Source organism: Doryrhamphus excisus, linkage group LG14 (genome assembly GCF_037039965.1).
Source record: "Doryrhamphus excisus strain RoL-2023G ecotype Guam linkage group LG14, RoL_Dexc_Guam_v1.1, whole genome shotgun sequence".
Classification (NCBI taxonomy): domain Eukaryota; kingdom Metazoa; phylum Chordata; class Actinopteri; order Syngnathiformes; family Syngnathidae; genus Doryrhamphus; species Doryrhamphus excisus.
This window is the reverse complement of record NC_136370.1, coordinates 13,691,790-13,715,065: the sequence shown is the minus strand read 5'-3', so window position 1 is coordinate 13,715,065 and position 23,276 is coordinate 13,691,790. Positions and strand designations below refer to the sequence as shown.

Sequence of the window (23,276 nt, the reverse complement as noted above, 5' to 3'; positions counted from 1 at the left end):
ATTGAAAGAAAAAAAAAGAATAGTGAGGAGTTAAGTTGGAGATTTAAGACGTGCAAGAAGACCAAACCAATCCTCCTCGGATTTTGCCCCCTTTTTGCTGGACTGGTTTGTGATTCAGGTGGCAGGTCGAGACCTCGGCCCTTCAGCCTTCTCTTAACATCTCTCAGGGTATTGAACCAACATTCAAGTGATGCAGGAAGGCACTTCAGGCGCTTTTGGTCCATCTGCTGAGGGGGGGTCGACGTCCAGAATTCGTCTATATGATATAAAATATAGGAATGTATTGTAGTTTTCGTGGGTATAACACCAAAACTGGCCATACGCACGCTCTCAAATCATGAAACATTGTAACTGTAGTTCTATTACCCGCGCGTAAAAACGCACTCATGTGTACATCCATGTTAGACATAAATGAACCTTAAAAGAAATCCTGATTTAATATTATTATCAGGACTATTTGGGCGAAATTCGCTGGACGCCATTATCAGCGTCATAAATTTGCACGTGAGCGCTATTAAAACAGTAAAAAATAACACAATAAATCATTTTCAGAAATCGAATCGACCACAAAGTGTCCATATGTAATATTTTTTCAAACAGCTGTAATACATTGTTAGTTTTGGAACCAAAACGCGTTCGATGTCGTGCGTAATTTGAGGGAGAACACACACATTTCGTCTACAAAGTCTTTTGACGGATAATATATCTCCATATTTCCTTCTAAATTCTCATTTCTTATGGGTGCTAATCTTTGTAGCTTTGTAGCTATCGCTATTTAATAATACTAGTCAGATTTATAATCAACTAACCTGGATTGGGCCTTCTGATGGTTCCGTCCACTTTACCGCAGCCTCCTCACACACGAGTGACTTCAATAGAATATAAAATAAAGTAAATGAATGTGTACAGTTGCTCTGATGCGCGTTGTATGCAGCCAACCAGCTGCAGATTTTTATGGGATCCTAATGTGGAGGGTCTGAGCACCCGGGTCCTGCTCTCTGACTCAGTAATCCACAAGGTTGAGAGGTTTGCCTCATTTGCATAATGTCAGAGTTCTTTCTTCTTCCATCGCTGCAGTTTACCCCCAAAACAGAAGCACAACAAATGTAAGTAAAATGTCACGTTTTATATTTTTACTCATGTTTTCTGTGTCTATACTTCACGGACTCATTCTGTGTTTGTGCGTAATTCAAACACTTCATTTGACATCCGAGGAGGAAGGAAATGTATCTCCAAACTACGATATGCTCCAATCAGCCTTAACCGGAGATTGCTTAGTGCGTTCTTCACTTGTCGTCTTAATTGATGGCTGACCATGTCACGTCTTCATTTGCTCAATTAAGGCGAGGTAGCTCCTCTGTAGCTTTGCCAAGCTAAATTACATTAAAGTCTCCATGCAGACTGAAGCTCGCTTGGAGAACAACCTGTGCATGCAGAGCAGAGAGCATCTGCAATCCAACATCATGCCCCCCCCCCCCTTATGTTATCATGCTATTTGAAAGTGAAGCTGATGAAGCTGTATTAACTGCTTTTAATTAACATCTCACAGTGTAGATTCTTTCTTCTGACCACCCCCCACCCCCCCATCCCCATTCCTCCTGTTGTGTGTGTCCTCTTGCTCTGATTCTCTCCCCTGGCGCCAGTCAGTTTGCTGAGAGATTACAATGTCAGGTCAAGACTGCAACAAAGTGTCATTAATGCATGCTGACCAGACTTGAGGGTTGGAGGATTATAATGTCTCCAGATTGCATTAAGTCTTAAAAGTCCCATTGGAGTTTCATCAAATTGTCCAGCTAGGCAGGTTTTTTTGGGGGGGTGACTTTCTTAACATGTCATGTTTGCCTTTTCATTAGGTACACCTGCACAATGACATCATATTGTGTGTATCAAACATGTAGATCTGAATGACAGCATTATTCAATTTCAATTAATTTGTTTTATGCACTAATATTGCACAACTCTAAAAGGTGTCCCTAATATTATATCAATATTTGTGAATAATAATAATTATTATTATTATATATGACGTATACTCTGTATATAGTAATTTATATAATAATAATAACTTTATTTTGCTGCTATTCTGGGCTATTAAAAAAAACATAATTATATTATTAAACTGTGATATTGTTACTGCAAATTTTTAGCAATAAAGTTGTTGTTGGTGCACTGGAGGGAACAATATATTCATACAACATCCACCCACAGTCATAAAGATATGTGTTAAATGAACAGCACTCTGACAGTATCAATGAAAACCGAGGCAACAGCTCCTGTATTGGATATCATTACATTTCATTGTGTAGATGTACCTGATGTGTGTTCTTGTGGGCCAGAAAAATACACCTTGAGAAGTATAAATGAGCAGGTCATAGTACTTCATTTGGCACTTTGATGAAACTGCGTGGTGCTTGTCTATTTGTTCCAAAGTGCTCTCAAAGTTTGGAGAAAAAAAAGTGCAAGGAATGCAAAATGCATGCATCAATGACAAAATAAAAGGCACATGGTGTTTTTTTTTATTATTTTTTTAAGTGATCAGTGCATACTTGTTGATATAAATGAAAGTTTGTTTGCATGAATTATGTGAGTAAAATGTCAATGACTATTGTTTGGTGCTTTAGGCGCGTTGCTCCGCCCCCCCACTGTGTTTGTCATAAACCTGGCTCCTGGCTCCAATAAACCCGGGCTAAGAGCGCCCTGGGCTCGCCTCCTTCTCCAAGGCGATCAATAGGATCTCAGGCGCACTCCAAGCCTCTCTTACGTAGACATCCAACAAGGAGAGAGCCGACACAACAACACGCTTGAGCTGCTCCAACACAAAAAATCTACCTGCTTTCTGAATCATGTCGTTGAGCCCAAAGCACACAACGCCTTTTTCAGTGACAGATATTTTGAGTCCAATCGAGGAGACCTACAAGAAGTTTAGTGCCATGGACGGCGCAGGGAACCTAACCTCTCCACTGGGAGCCTACCGGCAGCCTCAGGTGTCTCAGACCGGCATGCAGCAGCACTCCATGGGCCACAACACCGGCGTGGCCACCACCTACCACATGCCGCACTCGGTGTCCCAGTTCTCCCACAGCGCCATGGGGGGATACTGCAATGGGAGCATTGGCAATATGGGAGAGCTGCCGTCCTACCAGGAGAGCATGAGGAATAGTGCTGCAGCAACAGGCTGGTACAGCACCAACCCGGATCCAAGATACTCCACCAGTAAGTGCTGCTCTGGGATCCACACATCCTTTTTTTTTTTTTTTGCCCTCCCTTCTTTTTCTTCTGCAAGTCTCTAAAATAATAATAATAATAATAATGATAAAAACATTATTACAATAATCAGAACCAAACACAACATGGATAACTTATTTTATTGATAATTGATTTGGATTCGTTTTCTTTATGAAGACCCTTATTTCAAATGTGAATTGAATTATGTACATTATATTACATTACAACACCTTATTATTATTATTATTATTTTTAATTATTATTATTGTTATCACTGTGTTTATTCTTTCATTATTAGTATTAGTAGTAGTAATTGTAGTATCTGGATTGCATCTGAAAATATGTTTTATAATATTATTATTGGCAATCTAGACTCTAATAATCTCTAATATTAAATATCCACTGTTATATACTTTAAATATACTTATACAATATAATAATATTATATTATATTACAGTATAGTTATATTTAAACACAAATTATCTTAAAATTACTTTTTTTTACTATTATACATTATGTTAAACACACGGGATAGCAAATGTACTTATTTTAATTCATATTATTATTAGTCTTGTCACTATTTACATGATAAATTTAAGGTGTTTAAATGATATACAAATAATTAAAACCTCTTTTAAAAAAACTTATCCAATCTCTCTCAGCTCTCTATTAAATGTAGAAATTATTTGTTTTATCAATAGAAAGTCAATATTTTATTTGTATTATTATCAAGAGTGGTAGTAGTAATACTACTGCCGTATATTTAGAAACGTATATGTTTAAAAATGAAATATTTATCTTGATAATAAGCTGAGTTCAAGGTAGAGGCAAAAACAGTATGGTGCTGTTGTGTTGATTGAACGCACATGTATGTATGTATGTATATGTTTAAGTTTCTAGATTCATGGGACCTTCCACAGGTATGAACATGGCGGGCATGGGGGGTCTCACCGGGATGGCGGACGCCTCCAAGTCCATGCCGGTGCTGCATGCTGCACCCAGGAGGAAGCGGCGCGTCCTCTTCTCGCAGGCTCAAGTCTACGAGCTGGAGAGGAGGTTCAAGCAGCAGAAGTACCTGTCGGCACCGGAAAGGGAGCACCTGGCCAGCATGATTCACCTGACGCCGACCCAGGTGAAGATTTGGTTCCAGAACCACCGATACAAGATGAAGCGCCAAGCAAAGGACAAAGCGGCGCAGCAGTTGCAGCAGCAGCAACAACAACAGAACCAACAACAACAACAACAACAACAACAGGACGGGACCATGTGCCAACAACAGGCCCAATCCCCGAGACGTGTTGCCGTACCGGTTCTGGTCAAGGACGGCAAACCGTGCCAGAACGGCTCCAACACGCCGACGCCGAACCAGCAAGGTGTGCAACAGCAGCAGAACCAGCAACAGAACGGAGCCGGAGTGGTTCTAGGCCAGCACCAGAACCAGCAGCAGGTGAACGCTTTGGACCTGGAGGAGATGTCGCCCAGCCCCCCTTCCCTGCACAGCCAGCTCAGCATGGCTCAGATAGACAGTTCTGCCGTAGACTACACCAGTAACATGGTCAGCTCGAACCTGCTTTACGGCAGAACGTGGTAGGACCGATGCAGACACTTTTCTACCAACCTGCGGATCATGAGCCCATCATAAACACACAAACACAAACACATACAATATATAAATAAAATAAAATAAAATAAAAGCGAGGCCCCTGGGGGACGCACTGACAACAAGTACCAGCTGATCAGGGCACATTTTCTTGACATCTCTAAAGGAGGGAGTCTATTTTTGAACATTAAACACATGCTTGACCTTTCAAGACGCTTTGGACCCCTTTTGTAATCTTTTGGACCTTCCTCATAATGTTTTAATGCTAGTCTATGTTGAGAAAAAAAAAACAAAAAAAAGAATATGGGACAGAGGTGAGCTCCAGTTTGACGTCACAACTGGCATTTTGTCATATTGTAAACTAATGTATTCAATTAGAATATGAAATAAATTAGGGTCTTGTCTAACACGACAATGCGTTTTAATTGTATAAATACTCGTTATTTGTTTTCTTTATTCTTTTTTGTAAGTTAAAAACGGAACAAATGGAGCTGCTGTATATGTTTCAAACCCAAGTGAACAATAAGAATAAATAACTTGAAGTGTGAGAGCTATTTCGGAGGAAGTTTTTTTTTTTTTTTTTTTTAAAGAATTTGTTTTGAAGTGCATTTTCATTATGTTGTGATTGAGACCAAATTGAGCTGGAAAGCAAGGTCGATGAGGGAGCCAGTATTGTTCAGGTGACATTTTGAAGGGCTGCCTTTTATACTGGATGTCTGTCATAAGACCGGAACATATCCCCTCTAAAAAAAAAATATCATTGACTAACACTTGCCTGCAGGGAAACCACTATCTGCAATCTATACTGTATGTGCATGTACTATACCTCCATCATTTGGCTTCCTTTTGCCGTTATCTGATTGGACAGTTTCATTTTTGAACGCAACTTGTCATGCATAATTACCACCGTGTATTATATTTGATAAATATGTATATTATATAATAATTGTAAATAATAATAACTAGTGTGTATCTTACTAAAAAACTATATTTGGGTATGGACGGGGCTCCACTTAATTCATATCTATATGAATAAGGAAAATATTATAAGAAAATAATATCTAATATTATTATAATATTATTATATTATTATTATAATAATATATAATAAAAACATCCTATTCTTAATGTGAATTTTCCCATGCAAATCGGACATAATATTTTTTTACAACAATAAATTTCACTATCCACATGAGGTGCATGCCAATAAATCAGAATAAAAGTTATTTGACTCAAGTTAAACTACACATAATTTATTAACAACATTAATATGGATGATGGCTGCAGTCGTCATGATTATTCTAGTTTATACTATATAAAATATATAGTATAAGTATATACAGTATATAGCAAACTATATAAAACTCCATATATTTTTTTGCATAATCAGCAAAAAAAAAAACTGAAAAACTTTCTTTAATTGGTTTCTTAGTTTGACTCCAAACTAATTTTGCATCATAGTGTCATTTATCCACATGCACCTGTATATTTCATTCTTTCTCACACTTAAACAGCTACTACAAGCACATATTGTTCAGATTGACTGCACACACACACACACACACACTCACTCACACACACACACACTCCCATCCACACAAGTACCATTCCGCTCACTCTCTTTAAAAGATAAATGATTTGTGCAAACCAACTCCAAAGTGTTTAAGCTCATCACTGCGTCCGTGTCTGTCCTCCAAAAAAAAGCAGCGGCTGATAATAGCGTGTGTAACATTTCATTTCCTGTGGTCATTTAAACATGTTTGAAAATGACTTGTGGAGCCCTTCGGTGATGACACCCTGATGATGGCTATCAGTGTGTCTCAATGGAGACCTTGAAGAGCCTCTATTTCCAAACCCTTCACATACCTGGCAGCTGTATGTATATGTGCTATCATCCCTACACTCCAAGGGGCGATCAGAGCCAATATGCACCTGACATTTGGAATTGGCCGCAACAAGTTCCATCTGAAGGGAGTTGGATAAGAGCATTAAAAAAAAAAATGAGAATTGCATTCCTGGATGCACTTTGATGCTGCAAGATGTTTCTGATAGATTTTTTTCCTTCCAAAATTGAGGGCATGAATGAGCTGTCAACAAAGCTTTTGATGGTGGACCACATGAAATGAAAGTGGAGGTGAAGCCATTCTTTTCTCCTTTCAATAGCCATAGTTATGGCCCACTAATAGGCTATGCTTGGTAATCACCGCCTATTGTGTTTGTTGCTTCTTTCACATTATTGTGGGGTGGACCTCTCTTTGTAAGGAAATATGAGTGCGTCCCGGTATACTGTAATTGCTGCTGGAATCATCACTGCAGTCTGGAAAACTTTTGGGATTGCCGTGTCACTTCCACACTCACACACGCATGCAAGATTCAGTTCCTCACGTTTCATAAAATTGGCCGGTAAAAGGCCGGTAGGACTTCATTACTATTCCTTAAATGCCACGTTTGGGTTATTATAGACTCTGATAAGATAGTCCTTTTTCACAAGTGCAAAGGATTTTTCAGTCTATTCTTGTCAGGTAATTGCAGGTGGCCCTATAATGTGGATGTAGTTTCTGCAGCCCGGCACAACCCCCCCCTGCCGCTGGCCCCCCTCCCAACTCTCTTCCTCCCTTTTATTCTACTTAATATGTCAGAAGGTCTGATCACAGAGGAACCTTTTCAAGTCCTATTGATGTGTTCCTCAATTGACCATGGTGACCTAGCAACCTAGCTGGCGCTAATTGGCAAAGGCTTAACATTACTGCCTGCGTACTTTACATACAAACGTACATCCCTGTGCATATTCATCTTTTTTTTTTTTTTTACGTGTTCTTGACTCACAAAGAGATTTTAACATAGAAGTCACCTTTCGTCTGATAATTTCTTTTCAGGCAACATGATATTTTCATAATCACGTTGGATGAAAAGAAATGCTGCTGCATCAATCAGCGGAGTAGCTGTTAACTATTCATGTAAAACTCATAATTAGGCTGGTGTAAGACAGCTTAAAGGCGAAAGACGGTGTGTATTGCCTGTCAGGGTTCTGACACCTCCTGGCGATTCGGAGTTGTGTTACGGATGTTATCCTGAGCCTTGGTAAAAGTGGATACAGTCGTCCCGTTGCCACATTGTGATTATCAGTTTTTCTGCTTCACTCTATTACTCTTTAAATTAATAAATCATGCGGTTAAATTAAGTATTTTCAAGCACAAAAGTAGCCAAATCATTTAAAATACAAATACTGTATAAGGCATTAAGAAGTTGCATTCAAATTAGTGAGATAAGCACCAGACATGATTGGCTGAAAAAACAGTCTTTTATTGCAGGATTGGATTGCAGGCACAATAATAGCTAAATAATAACAACACAGTTTATTGTGCGGGTGTAAACTATACAAGGCTAAAACACTGAACCCCTGACCTCACTTAGTGTCCGCCACAGAGCACATATTTTATTTATGTTTTAAATGGCTTATTTTTAAAAATTATATCTACTATTTTGGGTAATATGAGTGAAAAAGTGACTATAGGGGTGTTATTTCATGTCTAGAGGGCTCTAATAATGTTTTCTATGCTTAGTACAAAAATAGTCGACTTTGCAGAAATTGCCATGGTTGGGTCCGGAACCAATTAACTGCAAAAAACAAGAGATTTGTGTAGATACTATATGAAGAGTTTTATGGGGCACAACTTGATAAATTGATCGTTTAGAAGTCGCTTGAGGAGTGGAATTGACAGATAAGCATGTGGTTAACATGTCTGTTTTACAGCCGGGTTCTGACTGTGAATCTTGGAACTTTATGGTTGGCAAATTCTCAAGTCAGAGCCCCCTGACAATTCCCAAAACATGCATGTTAGGTTCATCGGAATGTGCCAATGTTCAATGTCCATTTATGTCCTGTAACTGGCTAGTCACAAGCCCAAGATCACCAGTAAAAAAAAAACGAATGAATCATTTGTTGATAAATCGTGTCAAAGCAATTGAAACAAAATGGACTAGACTACGTAGCTGCAGCTAGCAAAGGCGCTGTTGATGATGTCAACTAAGGGACCTTGGTTTGTGTCGTTAATTTGTTCCAGAAGGTTCAACTCTAACTGAAACGGATGTTAACCAAAAATATTTTTCCCATAAGAAGTAATGTAAATGCAACTAATGCATTCCTGAAAGCTAAACATGTTAACACAAAACATGTTTTTACAGTTTGAAATTGCAGTTTTACATGCAAACTTGTTGGTCGCCTTCATTCATAAATGCCATTTTCTGCCTGTAATTCTAATAGTCCACTTGGAATTATTTGTCTCTCATCTACTATGTAAGTAAATATTTGTCCCTTTTTTCAGGAGCACTTTAAACATCAGACAACATCAAATCACGAAATTAAATTTTACGTTTCTTTTCTTTCTCAGAATGTACATGGATAACGAATGAGTGCTACAATATGAACTACGGTATGAAGAATAAAACATTGACTATTAAAGAGTATGTGATCTCTGGGTGACTTGAAATGGTATTTTTTTGAAAACGCCGCAATATGAGAACAATGACGTCAGCATCACGTGATCAGAAGTGAGCTTTGATGACAAACCAACTTAATATATGATTATTTTGAAGGACATGTGACTCACGTCAGTCGACATTCACTTGATATTTTGTTGTCTCATACTCCATAATGACTCACAGAAATAATTCCACTTTTTTTGTGTGCATTTTTCTTCTGTGGTTTTGAGCAGGGGTCAGCAACCTTTATTATGAAAAGAGCCATTTTAAACAAATGCCCGCTAAAGAAAAATAACCTGGAGCCAAAAAACATGTAAACTTATAAATATGATTGAGTACTCGAGTGCTAGTATTGGAGTAAACTTACCTGATTTTCATACCTAATTTATTTTTTAGAAATGTCAAATAGGTTCTTTGTCTATATGTGCTCTGTGATTGGCTGGCGACCAATCCAGAGTGTACCCCGCCTCTCATCGGAAGAATGCTGGGATAGGCTCCAGCATCCACCCTTGTGAGGCTAAGCTAGAAAATGAATGAATGAATAGTTGTGGGAAAGTACTACTTTTTCCCCCTCCTTGTTTACCTGTGTTTTAATATAGAACTGAACAGCATCCTGTCTGCTCATTAGTCGGTCCATCCCACTGATTGGTCCTCGTCTGGGGGTAAACAAAGGACGGGAGCTACGGCTAGGCAAGTTCATTATTGGCACAGTTCGTCTCTGTTAGTAACAGTCAAGGGACCTTGTCAACTCACAACAACACACTTCCTGGCTTCAAGATAAGAGCGTTAACATGTTGACTTGTATTAACACAATAAAGGTGTCATAAAAAAGTAGCTTACATCAATGTTGAGGTGTCACACGGAATCTAATATGGACAAAGAAACATCATAACGTTCAGGTTGAATGGTTTGATATAGTAAAGTTGATAAAACGAGAGGTTTATCCATTTCATCCAAAGATAAACTCTGGTTAGCACCCTCATTTAAACCATGCAAACTTGTCTGATCCGAAAGAATCAGAATCCAGAATTTCTAGAAACCGGAATCTGAATCCGAACCAGAATCGTTCATATTCAAACGATACCCAACTCTGCATATGCGGAGTGATTTGGTTCTCTGGTTGTTGCATTTGAAAAGCCCTAATACATCTCGGACCAAGACGAGACTTAAGACCAGGGGAGACCGAGCCTTTTCTGTGGTTGGCCCCAAGCTATGGAACTCTCTCCCCTCCCAAGTAAAAAAGGGCCCCCAACATCGAAAGCTTTAAGTCTCGTCTTAAAACCCACTTTTATTCTCTGGCTTTTAACTCGAAGTGAGTCGTATGGTCCTGTGTCTTTTAGTTCTTTCTTTTTATTTTAATTGGTTTTATTTTTTTTATACTTTTATTGTTTTGCTTCTTATTTTTTATATTTTAATATCTATTTTACTATTTTATTTCTTAGATGATCTTTTAGTTTTGGATTATTAGTTTTATTTTACTAGTTTGTGCAGCACTTTGGAAACTCTGATTGACTCTGACTACTTGCAAGCCTTGTATGTTAAAAGTTTATATGAAATACTTTGGAAGCATCTGACGGGCCAGATTCAAGTACTTGATGAATGATGTAATGGAATAAATGAGATAAATGAATTCAATAGTATTTCTCATCTCAATTACCCAAAATAAAGGCCAGCATTTTGACAAATTAGATGACAAACACTATTAAATTCAAGAAAACCGAAATATCTCTTATCCAAACTTTGTAACCTTTGGACACGTTCTTGTAGGGTAAGACGTCCAGTCATTATTGTAGCGCTTTCAAATTTCAATACATCAAGGAACATATATCCATTCATCCATTTTTTATTCCGTTCATCGTTATGCTGGAGCCTAGGAATGTACACAAAAAGTCGAGATAAATATTACAACACATAAATACCAATACTAATCCTTACCAATGAGCCAATATCTTCATTTAGGATGAAAAGCAGTCCAATAAATAGAAAAAACTGTGCATTGTAATGTTAATGTAATGCTATTCATTCAGTTTTATGAAAGTAAATATACAAAACAACATTATTATAATAAGTTTTAAACATAATTGTACAGTTACTGCTGAGGTTTGTGAGGGTGAACACGATTCAGTACTATCTGTACTAGAAGGGGATAGAACTGGGCTAAGTGTGTGTGTGTGTGTATGTGTGTGGGAGGGGGGATGGAGCATCCCTGATTAGAAAACCATGTCACATTCTCTCCCGACTGGCGGTGATGCCGGTAATCCCCCTCCACGTCCCCATATGCATGTTTTTCACTCGGCCATAAGTATTTAAAGAAACTGTTTTCAGTTGCCACTAATAACTAGTGACCCCCGGTGACACAGGCCAACAATGGGTTTGTCAGGCCTCAAACGCACAACCAAAGAAGCTGATTAGGAACTCGAGTGGTTTAAAGCAAGAATCAATGGCCGCTCTGTCCGTGCCGTGGCGCTTCCAGCATGGCGCTGACGATTGTGGGACCTCTATTAGTTCTGCCTCATTAAGTCGCACAAACTCTTCTTTAAGGAAATTAGTTCAGCCAATCCTAAAAAAATCTATTAGGGGTGTGCAGAAGAAGCTCCTGCTGGGAAGCACGTGTGTTCACGCTGAATCACAGAAGAGGGTGCGTTAAAGTAGCAATACGGAGAATAGCATTTTAAACTGGTTTGGAATAAGGAAATTTTGTCATAATTGTGTTAAAGTGCAATGGCAACCCTGTATGGCCTTTTTTCCTGGATTCAAACATTAGATTAGATTAGATTATATTCAACTTTATTGTTATTGCTCGTGTCACTGGTACAGGGCAACAAAATGCAGTTAGCTGGTTAGCCTTAGCCTCTATGCTAAAATGTGCAATTATTATGTTACTGTGCATCTACATTACGTAGCATCTTTGAATTAATTTGTAACAAAATGAAAATATCGCTAGTAAAAATTGAAAATTTGATATTGAAATGTTTTACTTTCTACAATCCCTAGAAATATTATTAATCCAACTTTAAATTACTCTTACTACCTCAATCATATTTATTTATTGAACAACCCAATACAATACACATTCATTATTTGCACTATATGACCCATTTATCATTGCACTAAAATTAATATGTCTGCTCCTGCATATGCTCCTGTGCAATACTATGTGTATATTTTGGATATCTTGTATATATCTTGTTAAATTGTCTTTTTTACTCTACTTTTATATACTTTTTTTTAACTTGACTACTGCACTGAAAGGAGAAACTCTCCAATCTCGTTGTACATCTTGTATAATGACAATAAAGGCCATTCCATTCCAAATTTGAAACAAGTACGTCTTGGTACATTAAAGTTGGTCAAAAAAAAAAGACAAACAACTTTTAACCTCAAATTGTTTAAGTTAAATGAACTTAAAGCAATAATATAAACATATAAACATGGGGTATATTTTACAAATGAAAACATTTCGAGCTACACCAGAGTTTTAAACTTACATTAAAAAGGGGCTATTGACTGTGGCTACCACTTTTTTTTTTTTTTTTTTTACTTGAAGGACAAGTGTTTCTGTGAGAGATTTGCAATCCATTCAAGAACTCCTCTTCCTGTCTGTTACACTGGTGGAGACGCACATGATATAATTACACTCCATCCTTGGAATGTGTGTCAATCTGTCCGTTACAATACAATCAAAAGACTTTTACAGCACCCTCAGATTATCTCAGAGTATAGCGTTTGTTTTCATTCCCAAAAAAATATGAACATTAACAGGACAAAAGACTTCAATGCTGTCCTTCACAAAACTCTTTTTTTTTTTTTTTACTTTTGAACCAGAGTGCAGTTTTTTTCCCCCGCTTACCGTTGCCACGGTAATGGGCAGCTGCAAGTCTGCAGATTACTGGTTAATAGGGCCGAGGCTGGAAAGCTGGAGGTAAGCAATGGATACAATAAGTGTGTTTCTGGGTGAGAATAAACTTATCCTTACGCATTTGTGTTTGTGACACTGCAAGGACAGGTTGTGTAATATAAAAAAATATTCTCACAACCAGTCAGCAAGAGGCGGCTGTACACAAGGAAAGCTAAATAAACGACAAAAGACAACAGAGAGAGAGCAATCAAATGTCAAATGAAGCTCTGAAGGACATAATCATTTCTCCAAATATAACATTTGCCTCATTGAAAACAAGCTGAAGTCTCAATCGAACCGTCCCAGAGGGCCAGCGGACCAAAGAGGACCACCCACTTTCTTTTCAATTATCATCTTGCAGCAACCTGTCTCCACTCCAGCATTGAGCGGGAGACACTGACTGCTCTTCACTGGGAATTACAATTAGACTGTTTCCCTCGAATAAACTTCCAGACTGTAGCTTGTGAGCTCAACTCTGCAAAAAGCATGTGACCCCGAACACAAACAGGATTACGTCCAAATCCCACGTTTCTTTACTCCTTCCTTTCTTCCTCTTGAGAAGTTGCAGTCAGGGGTCCCTCGGTCAGGGGAAGCTGCCATTGAAATCTGCTGCAAATATATACTGTAAATGACTTGAAGGAGACAGGATTTCAGTCTGCTGTTGTAGAGTTGCATCAGCTTTGACTAAAATTTGATCTTATCCGACCAAAAAAGGACTTGTTTTTTATTATTTTGGAGTAAAATTTAGAAATATTATAATTATTCTCCTCCTTGGAACACATTGGAGAGTTAGAAGTGAAATAGCTATCTGATTAGGTGGTTTTATTTAGCTAAAATTATCATTTTCCTAAAATGCACTGTGGTCATGTAGTTATGTGTACTATAAAATTTTTTTTTTATAAAAAAATTGTTTTGTTTGACTTAACAATAGTGGGTTGTGACCAATGGAAAACAGGGATTCTAGATTCCTAATATTACTTTAAAAGTTTTAAATATTTTTTCTCACAAAAAAATCTACATTATTGTGATTTAAATATGTCAATTTTTGTTGTACAAGAAAATAAGTCATTATCATTTACAGAAGACTGTAATGTGAACTGTGAACCCCAGAATGTACAAAAAAAAATGCTAGGACTTTTTTCCTGGTAAAAAATTATTTACTGCAAAATTGTGAGGAAATTATAAATTTTGTCAAAATATTACGATTTATTCTCATGCAATTACAACTTTTTATTGTGAAATTATGTTTTGTGTCAAATATTACTTTAATTACTCTTGTGAAAGAATGACCTTTTACTTTTTTCCCCAAAGAAATACAAATAAGTTCTAAAAAAAAATTAAAACTTAAAACTTAAAACTTCTAACTATCATTTATAATTTTTGGAGTTAATTAATTCATTTTAAATTAATGATTAGTCAAAAAAAATTGGATTCTTGGAAGAACATTTGGTGTAGTTGGATAAATGCAGGTTTTGGGCATGGGTGCGTGTGAGTGTGTGTGTCCTTATTATCATCTTACAAGCCGACATTGGCTTTTTATTTACTTGTAATTTGTATTACTTGTGTATTTTGTCTCCATTAAAACCTCATCAGTGCAAATAACAATCACAGTGGAATTTGTGGACGGCACACCAATTAGAGGCCAATCCACATGGGACAAAGACTGTGTTTCGGATGGGAATCATAGCCGCCACAGGATCTGGAGTGTTTATTTGGCCCTCCGTAGCCAGCTGGTCATACGAAGGCACAGAAAGGGTACATTGACTCCAAGCCACAGGGGGTAGCAGCACAGCCAAAGGGAAATTGGACTCTTTTTCAGCTGGGCTCTCCACAATGCAGCAGACCTAGTCAAAGCCCCCGGACCCTTTTGTGGGGGTGGTGGTGAGATACGGACAAGGGTGGTGGAGCGTTTTGGGCTGGTTGTCCCCCCCATGTCCCCCTTCTTCTCCTACCATCACTGTCCTGTCTGTGCGGCCAGCCGCACTTCAGAGTTAATTAGCGGTCACATCCACTGGGTCCTAATCAGCAGGACATGTTAAAACTGCCCTAATCAGGCCTAATCCTAGTTTAGTGTCAGGCACACACCGCCATCTCTGCGATACTTACTCAGCTGTATTGATTAAGGCATCACTTGGGGATTTGGTGGTCAATACACTAAAGTCTGTGGTAGGCTACGAGTGAAAGGATCGGTATTCTTTATTTGCAATAAATGTCTGTGACAACACTGGAATCTATGACATAATCTATTTTCTGACAATAGCAACTGTAAGAAGTATTTAAAGTAATAAAACAACCTTTAAACAAACTCTCAGCAATGACAAACCAACATTACATTTCAATAAGGATTCTCAACTCATGGTGTTAGTGACAGGTAGTAAAAAAATACATTATTCAAATGCGCATCAAACATTGGATCTTTATTTTGAAAATGATTTCATTTCGAAAGGAAAGGTTACAAATGGTCACCAATGGTGGTTGACTTCATATCCCTGCTGGCGGTACAGGTTGAATGTGACGTGTGAATGCTTGTGTGTCTCTATATGTGCTGTGTGATTCACTGGAAACCAGTTCAAGGTGAAGTGTAAATATGCCTTTAAATATTTGTACGTTTTTTTATATTATATAGGATCCAGCAGCAGTCAAAGCCCAGCAAATTCCTTCCATTCCATCCATTTCTATATTGCTTATCCTCACATGCATGTTTTAGGAATGTGGGAGGAAACCGGAGTACCCGCAGAAACATGCAAACTTCACACAAATGTGGAGAATCGAACCCATGTCCGCCTGATCTCCCGACTGTGTGGCCTACATGCTAACCACTTCTCCATTCCATTCCATTGATTCATACATTTTATGACTGACCAGATTGCCGACCGGAAAAAATGGTCGCATAACACCTAGAGCAGGGGTCTCAAACACGCAGCCCGTGGGCCAAATGTGGCCTGCTGGACACTAGTTTGAAGCCCCCGCCTTGATATGAAAGTTTAATGTTAGTTTGATATGGATGCTGTATGGTATCATGTACCCAGAAAAAATTATTACGTTTGATTAATGTTCATGTTAAAGGTTAAATAACTGTTAATAGTTATCCTCCCTATCCGTGTGGAAGTGGTAAGTTTTTGGCTATTTAAGTTTAAAGGAAATAACTTGAAGAGCAAGGGGTGCTATCATGTGTTGCTTGAGCCACTCTGGTGCCGGCTGTCTCCTCTGTTTTGCAGTGTGCACCTGAGGGGCGTGTCTGGGAGGAGTCCACACCTGGGAGCAGTTGTCTCATTAGACCCTTATTATGCTTGGACTCACCTTTGTCACCAGACTCAAAAACCTGCCTCCAGCATTCGGTCTTGTCCTTGTTTTGCTATATTCCTGTATAGTTTACTTTTTAGCCAACCTTGTGTTCATAACACACTTTAAATAAATAAATAAGGGAGCTGAGTGGAAGGCGGACAGGAAGTAACAGGAAGTCAGGGGTTCTGAGGTTAGTTTCAGCTTGGTATTGCAGCAACTGTAGACCAAGTTTATAGGGATTATTGTGCCTGTCAAGGCGGCATGGCGGTCTAGTGGTTAGCGCGCAGACCTCACAGCTAGGAGACCAGGGTTCAATTCCACCCTCAGCCATCTCTGTGTGGAGTTTGCATGTTCTCCCCGTGCATGCGTGGGTTTTCTCCTGGTTCTCCGGGTTCCTCCCACATTCCAAAAACATGCTAGGCTAATTGGCGACTCCAAATTGTCCATAGGTATGAATGTGAGTGTGAATGGTTGTTTGTCTATATGTGCCCTGTGATTGGCTGGCGACCGGTCTAGGGTGTACCCCTGCCTCTCGCCCTCTCACTCCAGCACCCCCTGCGACCCTTGTGAGGAAAAGCGGTAGAAAATGAATGAATGAATGTGCCTCTCAAGAGAGCATTCAAACCCGCAATAAAAACCTGTTCTGGTGCTTGTGTGTCTCACCAAACATTACAGTAACATTACTGACCCTTAGTGACTGGTGTAGAACACTACGTCAACAATATATCGCTGCAGTTTCCAATGTGACTTGGCTGATAAAGTATGCGCTCCCCATCCAAAAGGAACCTGGTTCAATTCCTCCTGCTTCTGTATGTTTGTTTTACTCATTCCCATTGTTGTTTAGTATAAACTTTTGAAGAAGTTCAAAGCTCGAAATTGAGCGAAGGGCAGCGCGGTCAATCAAAGGCCGCCTTTCTTTTTCCGCCTTTGCTTGGGGGTCTTCCTGATGGTTATTCTCTGATTTGACTTTGATGTGCCAATTTGTGTCTGATGAATAATTGTCTGATTTGCTGATAGCTTGTGGGAGTCAAGTGTATTCTGGTGGCACTCAATGCAAATGGGAGATATTTGGGTCCTTCAAATCACAACAGTAGCCCCTCAACATTTGCCTCGTTCCACTGTGAGCAAACTGACCAATTAGCTGTGTTTGAAGAAGCCGTTTTTGATTAGAGCAATCAGTAAACAGCCAGGCCTCTTCATGATTGTGCCCCTGATTAGATGAGTTGTCACTTAAGAAGTTGTTGAAGATTTTAATTTATCGCCTTATATTGCTGAAAAGTATGGTAATTACATAATCCATTCTTCACTGTGCCGCACTTGGATTCAGATTTGGTCAGGTTGTCATCACTGAGTACTGTAAGTCATCTTATAGTATCCATGTTCTTCCAGCATAGATGGGCTACACTGACATAACTGGATGTGAGATGTAGATGCAGAAATGACACAATAAAAATTCAAAAATAAGGTACACTCCCAGTGTGCCTGTTGCCTCAAACAAGCTCATTACAACTGATGGTCACAGAATAATCTGCATGCTTAAGAACATGTTATTCATACCCATTGAAGGATCAGTGGATCAAATCCTAATTAACATTAAAAACCAATTAAAAGACAAACAACTGCTGGAAGTGACATTTCTTCATAATACCGCAATGGCGCTCATTAGTAAACACATACAGACACTCTGTGAATGTGTGAAAAATGAAAATTCAATAACTGATCACCAAGCAAAGTTTTGGAAAAAACTGTATTTTGGTTGTTTGAATAACCTTCAACCTCCTATAAGTCCATATGATTAAAGAACCAGTTTAAAAATTGAAATTCGGAGACATTCCAAAACAAATACAGTCATTTCTCACCACTTTGTGGTTTGAATTTCACGACTCACTCACAAATCACGTTTTTTTTTTTGGTTGAATACAGCCTATTAGTCAAATATTACATTTTTTTTAAAACCAAAATTAAGCATCTTCAAGCATAAAAATGGCCAAATGAACTAAAATACAAACATAAGTCTTCCAAAAGATCTATTCAAGTACGTCGACGTAGTATTCCGCAACTGACTTCACTCACGGTCAGTAATATTACTGTAATGTTCAGTGACGCACGCAATCACAGGCTGTCATTGTAAGTTTGAATAATCGCATAAAAGGTACAATAATATTGAAAAAAAAACAGCTGTTGCAACCATAAGCATGAAACTCCATTCTAAACCTTGACATCACTTCCTGTCCGCCACCTACTCAGCTCCCCAGAACACAAATTCATAATAACACACAAGCATGAGTCTTATTTATGTCTTAAATGGGTTATTAACTGTTATTATATTTACTATAATGGATAATATGAGTGTAAAGGTGAAAATGGGGGTGTTATTTCATGTCAGGAGGGCTCTAATAGTGTTAACCCTAACCCTTAACTGTATTTAGAAGGTCGTAAACAGGTTTTCTATGCTTGACTTGTGAAAATATTTGATTTATAAGGAATCCACAATCAGGAACCAACTAACCAAGGTTTCTGTATCAGACCGATAAAGCCGATGTCAAGCATCTCTAGTTAAAACTATCACAAGCTATTTGAATTTAACAAATTGTGTTTAAACACTTCATTAATTGTACATTAATGATCTGGATGCAAAGATTGTTACTTTCTGTGCTAAAATGGCCTCATTTTAAAATGTCCTCTTTTCAGTCAGTCAGCAATACATTGATTAAAAATATGTGGCAAAACTTCGGCACGGCCATCACTACTTGAGTGGGTGTGGAAGCAATTACTTTAATTGAAAATGTATGACCCCTTTTTGAAAATTCAGTTACGACTGAAAGAAATGCCAAGTATGAATACGCCGCAATGAAAAATTTAATGTTAGCTCCCATATAAAAAGTGTCTTTTTTTCCCCTCCAGAAATAGAATCATTTATTTTCTATCTAGGTACAACAAATACCTTATTACCTTGTGACACATCTCCGAGTGCTCATACATGGGCCTAATAGTGCAGAGTTAAAACAGACGTGTTGCTTTGTACAAAAATATTGAATCAATAACTTGTCTCTTTCGGGTTTTTTTTTTTTTTCATACTTCAAGGAGAGCATGTTTCTGGCTGAATAACATCCATGGTGAACCAACTGGTGAAGGTGAGTCCAACATTCACTGCTCTAGAAACTAGCCCCTATTTGATGAAGATAGATAAAGATGAAAAGCTATTTATGTACACCACCATCTATAAGACTGAAGATTATTCACAAAACCTGGCAGTTTTTTTTTAAGAATAAAAAAAAGCCTTTACACAGTGTCTAGGAAATATCTCCACGGCCTTGGACAATTCCTATTTGGATACTGCGCCGGAATAAGCATATACTTTCAAAAAAAAAAAAAAAGCTTCAGATAATTGCACACAAACCACCCTAGTTATTAGCTTTTCAATTATGTACAACTGAACACTTTGATTATTCTCTGCGACTGAAGGACACAACATTTTAAAAGCAATTTCGGCTACAATATACCTTCCGTGGTGCATCCCTGAAAAACATGTTTCCATGGTGTTGATACACTCGGTGCCGTGACAAACTGTTGCCAAATTCAAACAATCGTTCCCTAAATTCCTTTTAGAGTTGATGTTAGAAAATCTCAAATCTCGCTGTGTGCCTTTCATTCTATTGTCGCTGTCCGAGATAACCTTGCATTGACACTTTTAAAAGATCCACGTAAACAACCAATCAGACATTCATTCGTTTTCTACCGCTTATCCTCATGAAGGTCGCGGGCATGCTGGAGCCTATCCCAGCTGTCTTATGGCGAGAGGCGGGGTACACCCTGCAATGGTCGCCAGTCAATCACAGGGCACATATAGACAAACAACCATTCACACTCACATTCATACCTATGGACAATTTGGAGTCACCAATTAACCTAGCATGTTTTTGGAATGTGGGAGGAAACCGGAGTACCCGGAGAAAACCCACGCATGCACGGGGAGAACATGCAAACTCCACACAGAGATCCCTGAGCAAGGACTCGAACCTGGGTCTCCTAGCTGTGTCCTATCAACTAAATTATCCATGATCCACTATCCAACTATCAATTCCATGGATTCATTCATCAAGTGTTGTACATAATGATACATTCATTCATTCATTTTGTACCGCTTTTCCTCACGAGGGTCACGGGGGGTGCTGGAGCCTATCCCAGCTGTTTTTGGGCGAGAGGCGGGGTACACCCTGGACTGGTCACCGGCCAATCACAGGGCACATATGTATAGACAAACAACCATTCACACTCACATTCATACCTATGGACAATTTGGAGTCACCAATTAACTAATTTTGGAATGTGGGAGGAAACCAGAGTACCCGGAGAAAACCCACGCATGCACGGGGAGAACATGCAAATTCCACACAGAGATCCCTGAGCAAGGACTCGAACCTGGGTCCTATCAACTAAATTATCCATGATCCACTATCCAACTATCAATTCAACCATTCACACTCACATTCATACCTATGGACAATTTGGAGTCGCCAATTAACCTAGCATGTTTTTGGCATGTGGGACTCGAACCCAGGTCTCCTAGCTGTGTGGCCTACAAGCTAACCACTTTCTACCGTGCAGCCCTATCAACTAAATTATCCATGATCCACTATCCAACTATCAATTCCATGGATGTTATTCATTTTTCTTAAAGTGTTGTACATAATGATGCATTTCAAAAATTTTTTTCAACCAACCAACAAGCCAAAAATGTCATGATGTCATCTGGTATCTACTACATTGGGAAACCACTCTAATATTAACCTGACAATGTTCACGTTCTAACGCCAACAGAACGTGTCCATAGCGGCTGCAGGGCTCCATTAATGACACCTTTGCAATGAGGAATCACAGGCTCAGTTTAGTAAATCCAGCAAAGTCACAAGCAGACGTGCCTAATGCCGACTTCCCTCTGTGATAATTCCACCGTGATGGAAAGACTACCAGGACATAGGAGACAGAAATCCCTGTCACCTTTAGTAGAGTGAGATTGATGAGTTGATTCAATCTACAATCAAATAAGGGTTGAATATTCTATTTTAGGTCACATTTGGAAAACTCATTGGCTGAAGAGCCAATTATTAGATTGACATATATGTATATATATTCATTCTACACATGTAATACATACAGTATTTGAGTCAGTTATACATATTATTGGCCTAAATTAAGCATTTTCAATGACTAAATGAACTAAAATACAAATATAATGCATTAAGAAGATGCAGTCAAATTGTGATATGTAGTACTCTACACTGGCCACTGGGTGTCAGTAATAAGCAGCAATTTAATGTTCAGTGAAACATACAGTCAGACTTTTATTGCAGGTTAGAATTACTTCACCACAGACACAATAATAATAACATAATGAGAATTATGACAATTATTCTAATGAGAATAATAACACAAGCTACTGTTGCCACACGGTGGACGAGTGGTTAGTGCACAGGTCATCGTAGGTTCGATTCTCCACTCTGGCATCTCTGTGTGGAGTTTGCATGTTCTCCCCGTGTGTGGGTTTTCTCCGGGTACTCCGGTTTCCTCCCACATTCCAAAAACATGCTAGGTTAATTGGCCACAGGTATGAATGTGAGTGTGAATGGTTGTTTGTCTATATGTACCCTGTGATTGGCTGGCGACCAGTCCAGGGTGTACCCCGCCTCTCGCGCCAAAAGACAGCTGGGATAGGCTGCAGCATATCCCTTGTGGCTAGTGAGGATAAGTGGCATAGAAAACGGATAGATGTGATGTACAAATACCCAACTTAGATATGTCAAGAGTGCATTCCCCACACTGAATATATTTTATTGGATATTTGTAATGTGGATAATTCCTCATTTGTACTTGGCCATGACTCAGAAAGTATATACCTTTTCTGTAAATTGTATTAATCATATGTATTTTCATTTTCTTTACACTGCAGTGTGCTTATGTCGCTTATTAGAAGAAGAAAATATGCCGACTCGTGTTTGAGACTTGTCTAACAAATATGGTTAGCACTCAATGAGCAGATGCAGAGGGAAGCAAATTAAATTGGGCTAATTGTCAAAATACCTCTTTCACACGAGCACTGCAAGCCTTGAGGGCACTTGTTTGCCTCTTGTGCTTGTATGATCCAAAAAGGCCAAACAAGTTTACAGCCTCTGAAATGATGGCTCTCATTGCGTGAATTCCTTTCATCACACAGACATGTGCGGAGCGCTCAACAATAGTACTGTAATCTAATAAGACTTCTCACGTGCATGTCATTTGTACGGTGTTCCACAAATACTAACATTAAAAAAAGAAAATACTTTTACAAAAGGTGAAATCCTTTTACAAATTAAAATTTTACAGAATGTGAAATACAAAAAAATAAACAGAATGGAAAGGATGGGTATAAGAAATGATTTACAACAACCATTTAAAAACAGATTTTATACTGGAAGTAGCAGAGATGAGGATGCTGAGGTTCTCACTGGGAGTGACCGGGATGGATAGGATCAGGAACAAGTACATCAGAGGGACATTACATGTTAGAGACCTTGATGATAAAGTAAGAGAGGCCAGACTGAGATGGTTGGGACATGTCCAGAGGAGATATTGGTAGAAGGATGCTGCGTTTAGAGCTGCCAGGTAGAGGAAGACCAAAGAGGAGGTTTATGGATGTAGTGAAGGAGGACATGAGGGTAGTTGGTGTGAGAGAGACAGATGCAGAAGGGTTGGATGGAGGGGATTGATTTGCTGTGGTGGCCCCTGAGGGGAAAAGCCCAAAGAGA

At 38.8% G+C, this 23,276-nt stretch overlaps 1 protein-coding gene across 1 annotated transcript; it reads left to right on the top strand.

The window, feature by feature from the left end:
- Positions 1-1,020: 1,020 nt before the first annotated feature.
- On the top strand, positions 1,021-5,826 carry nkx2.4a (NK2 homeobox 4a). The gene is made up of 3 exons (XM_058090548.2): positions 1,021-1,106; positions 2,622-3,213; positions 4,147-5,826. Exons 2-3 carry the CDS (start codon positions 2,844-2,846, stop codon positions 4,815-4,817), a joined length of 1,041 nt encoding a protein of 346 aa, XP_057946531.2. The 5' UTR covers positions 1,021-1,106; positions 2,622-2,843; the 3' UTR covers positions 4,818-5,826.
- Positions 5,827-23,276: the final 17,450 nt, after the last annotated feature.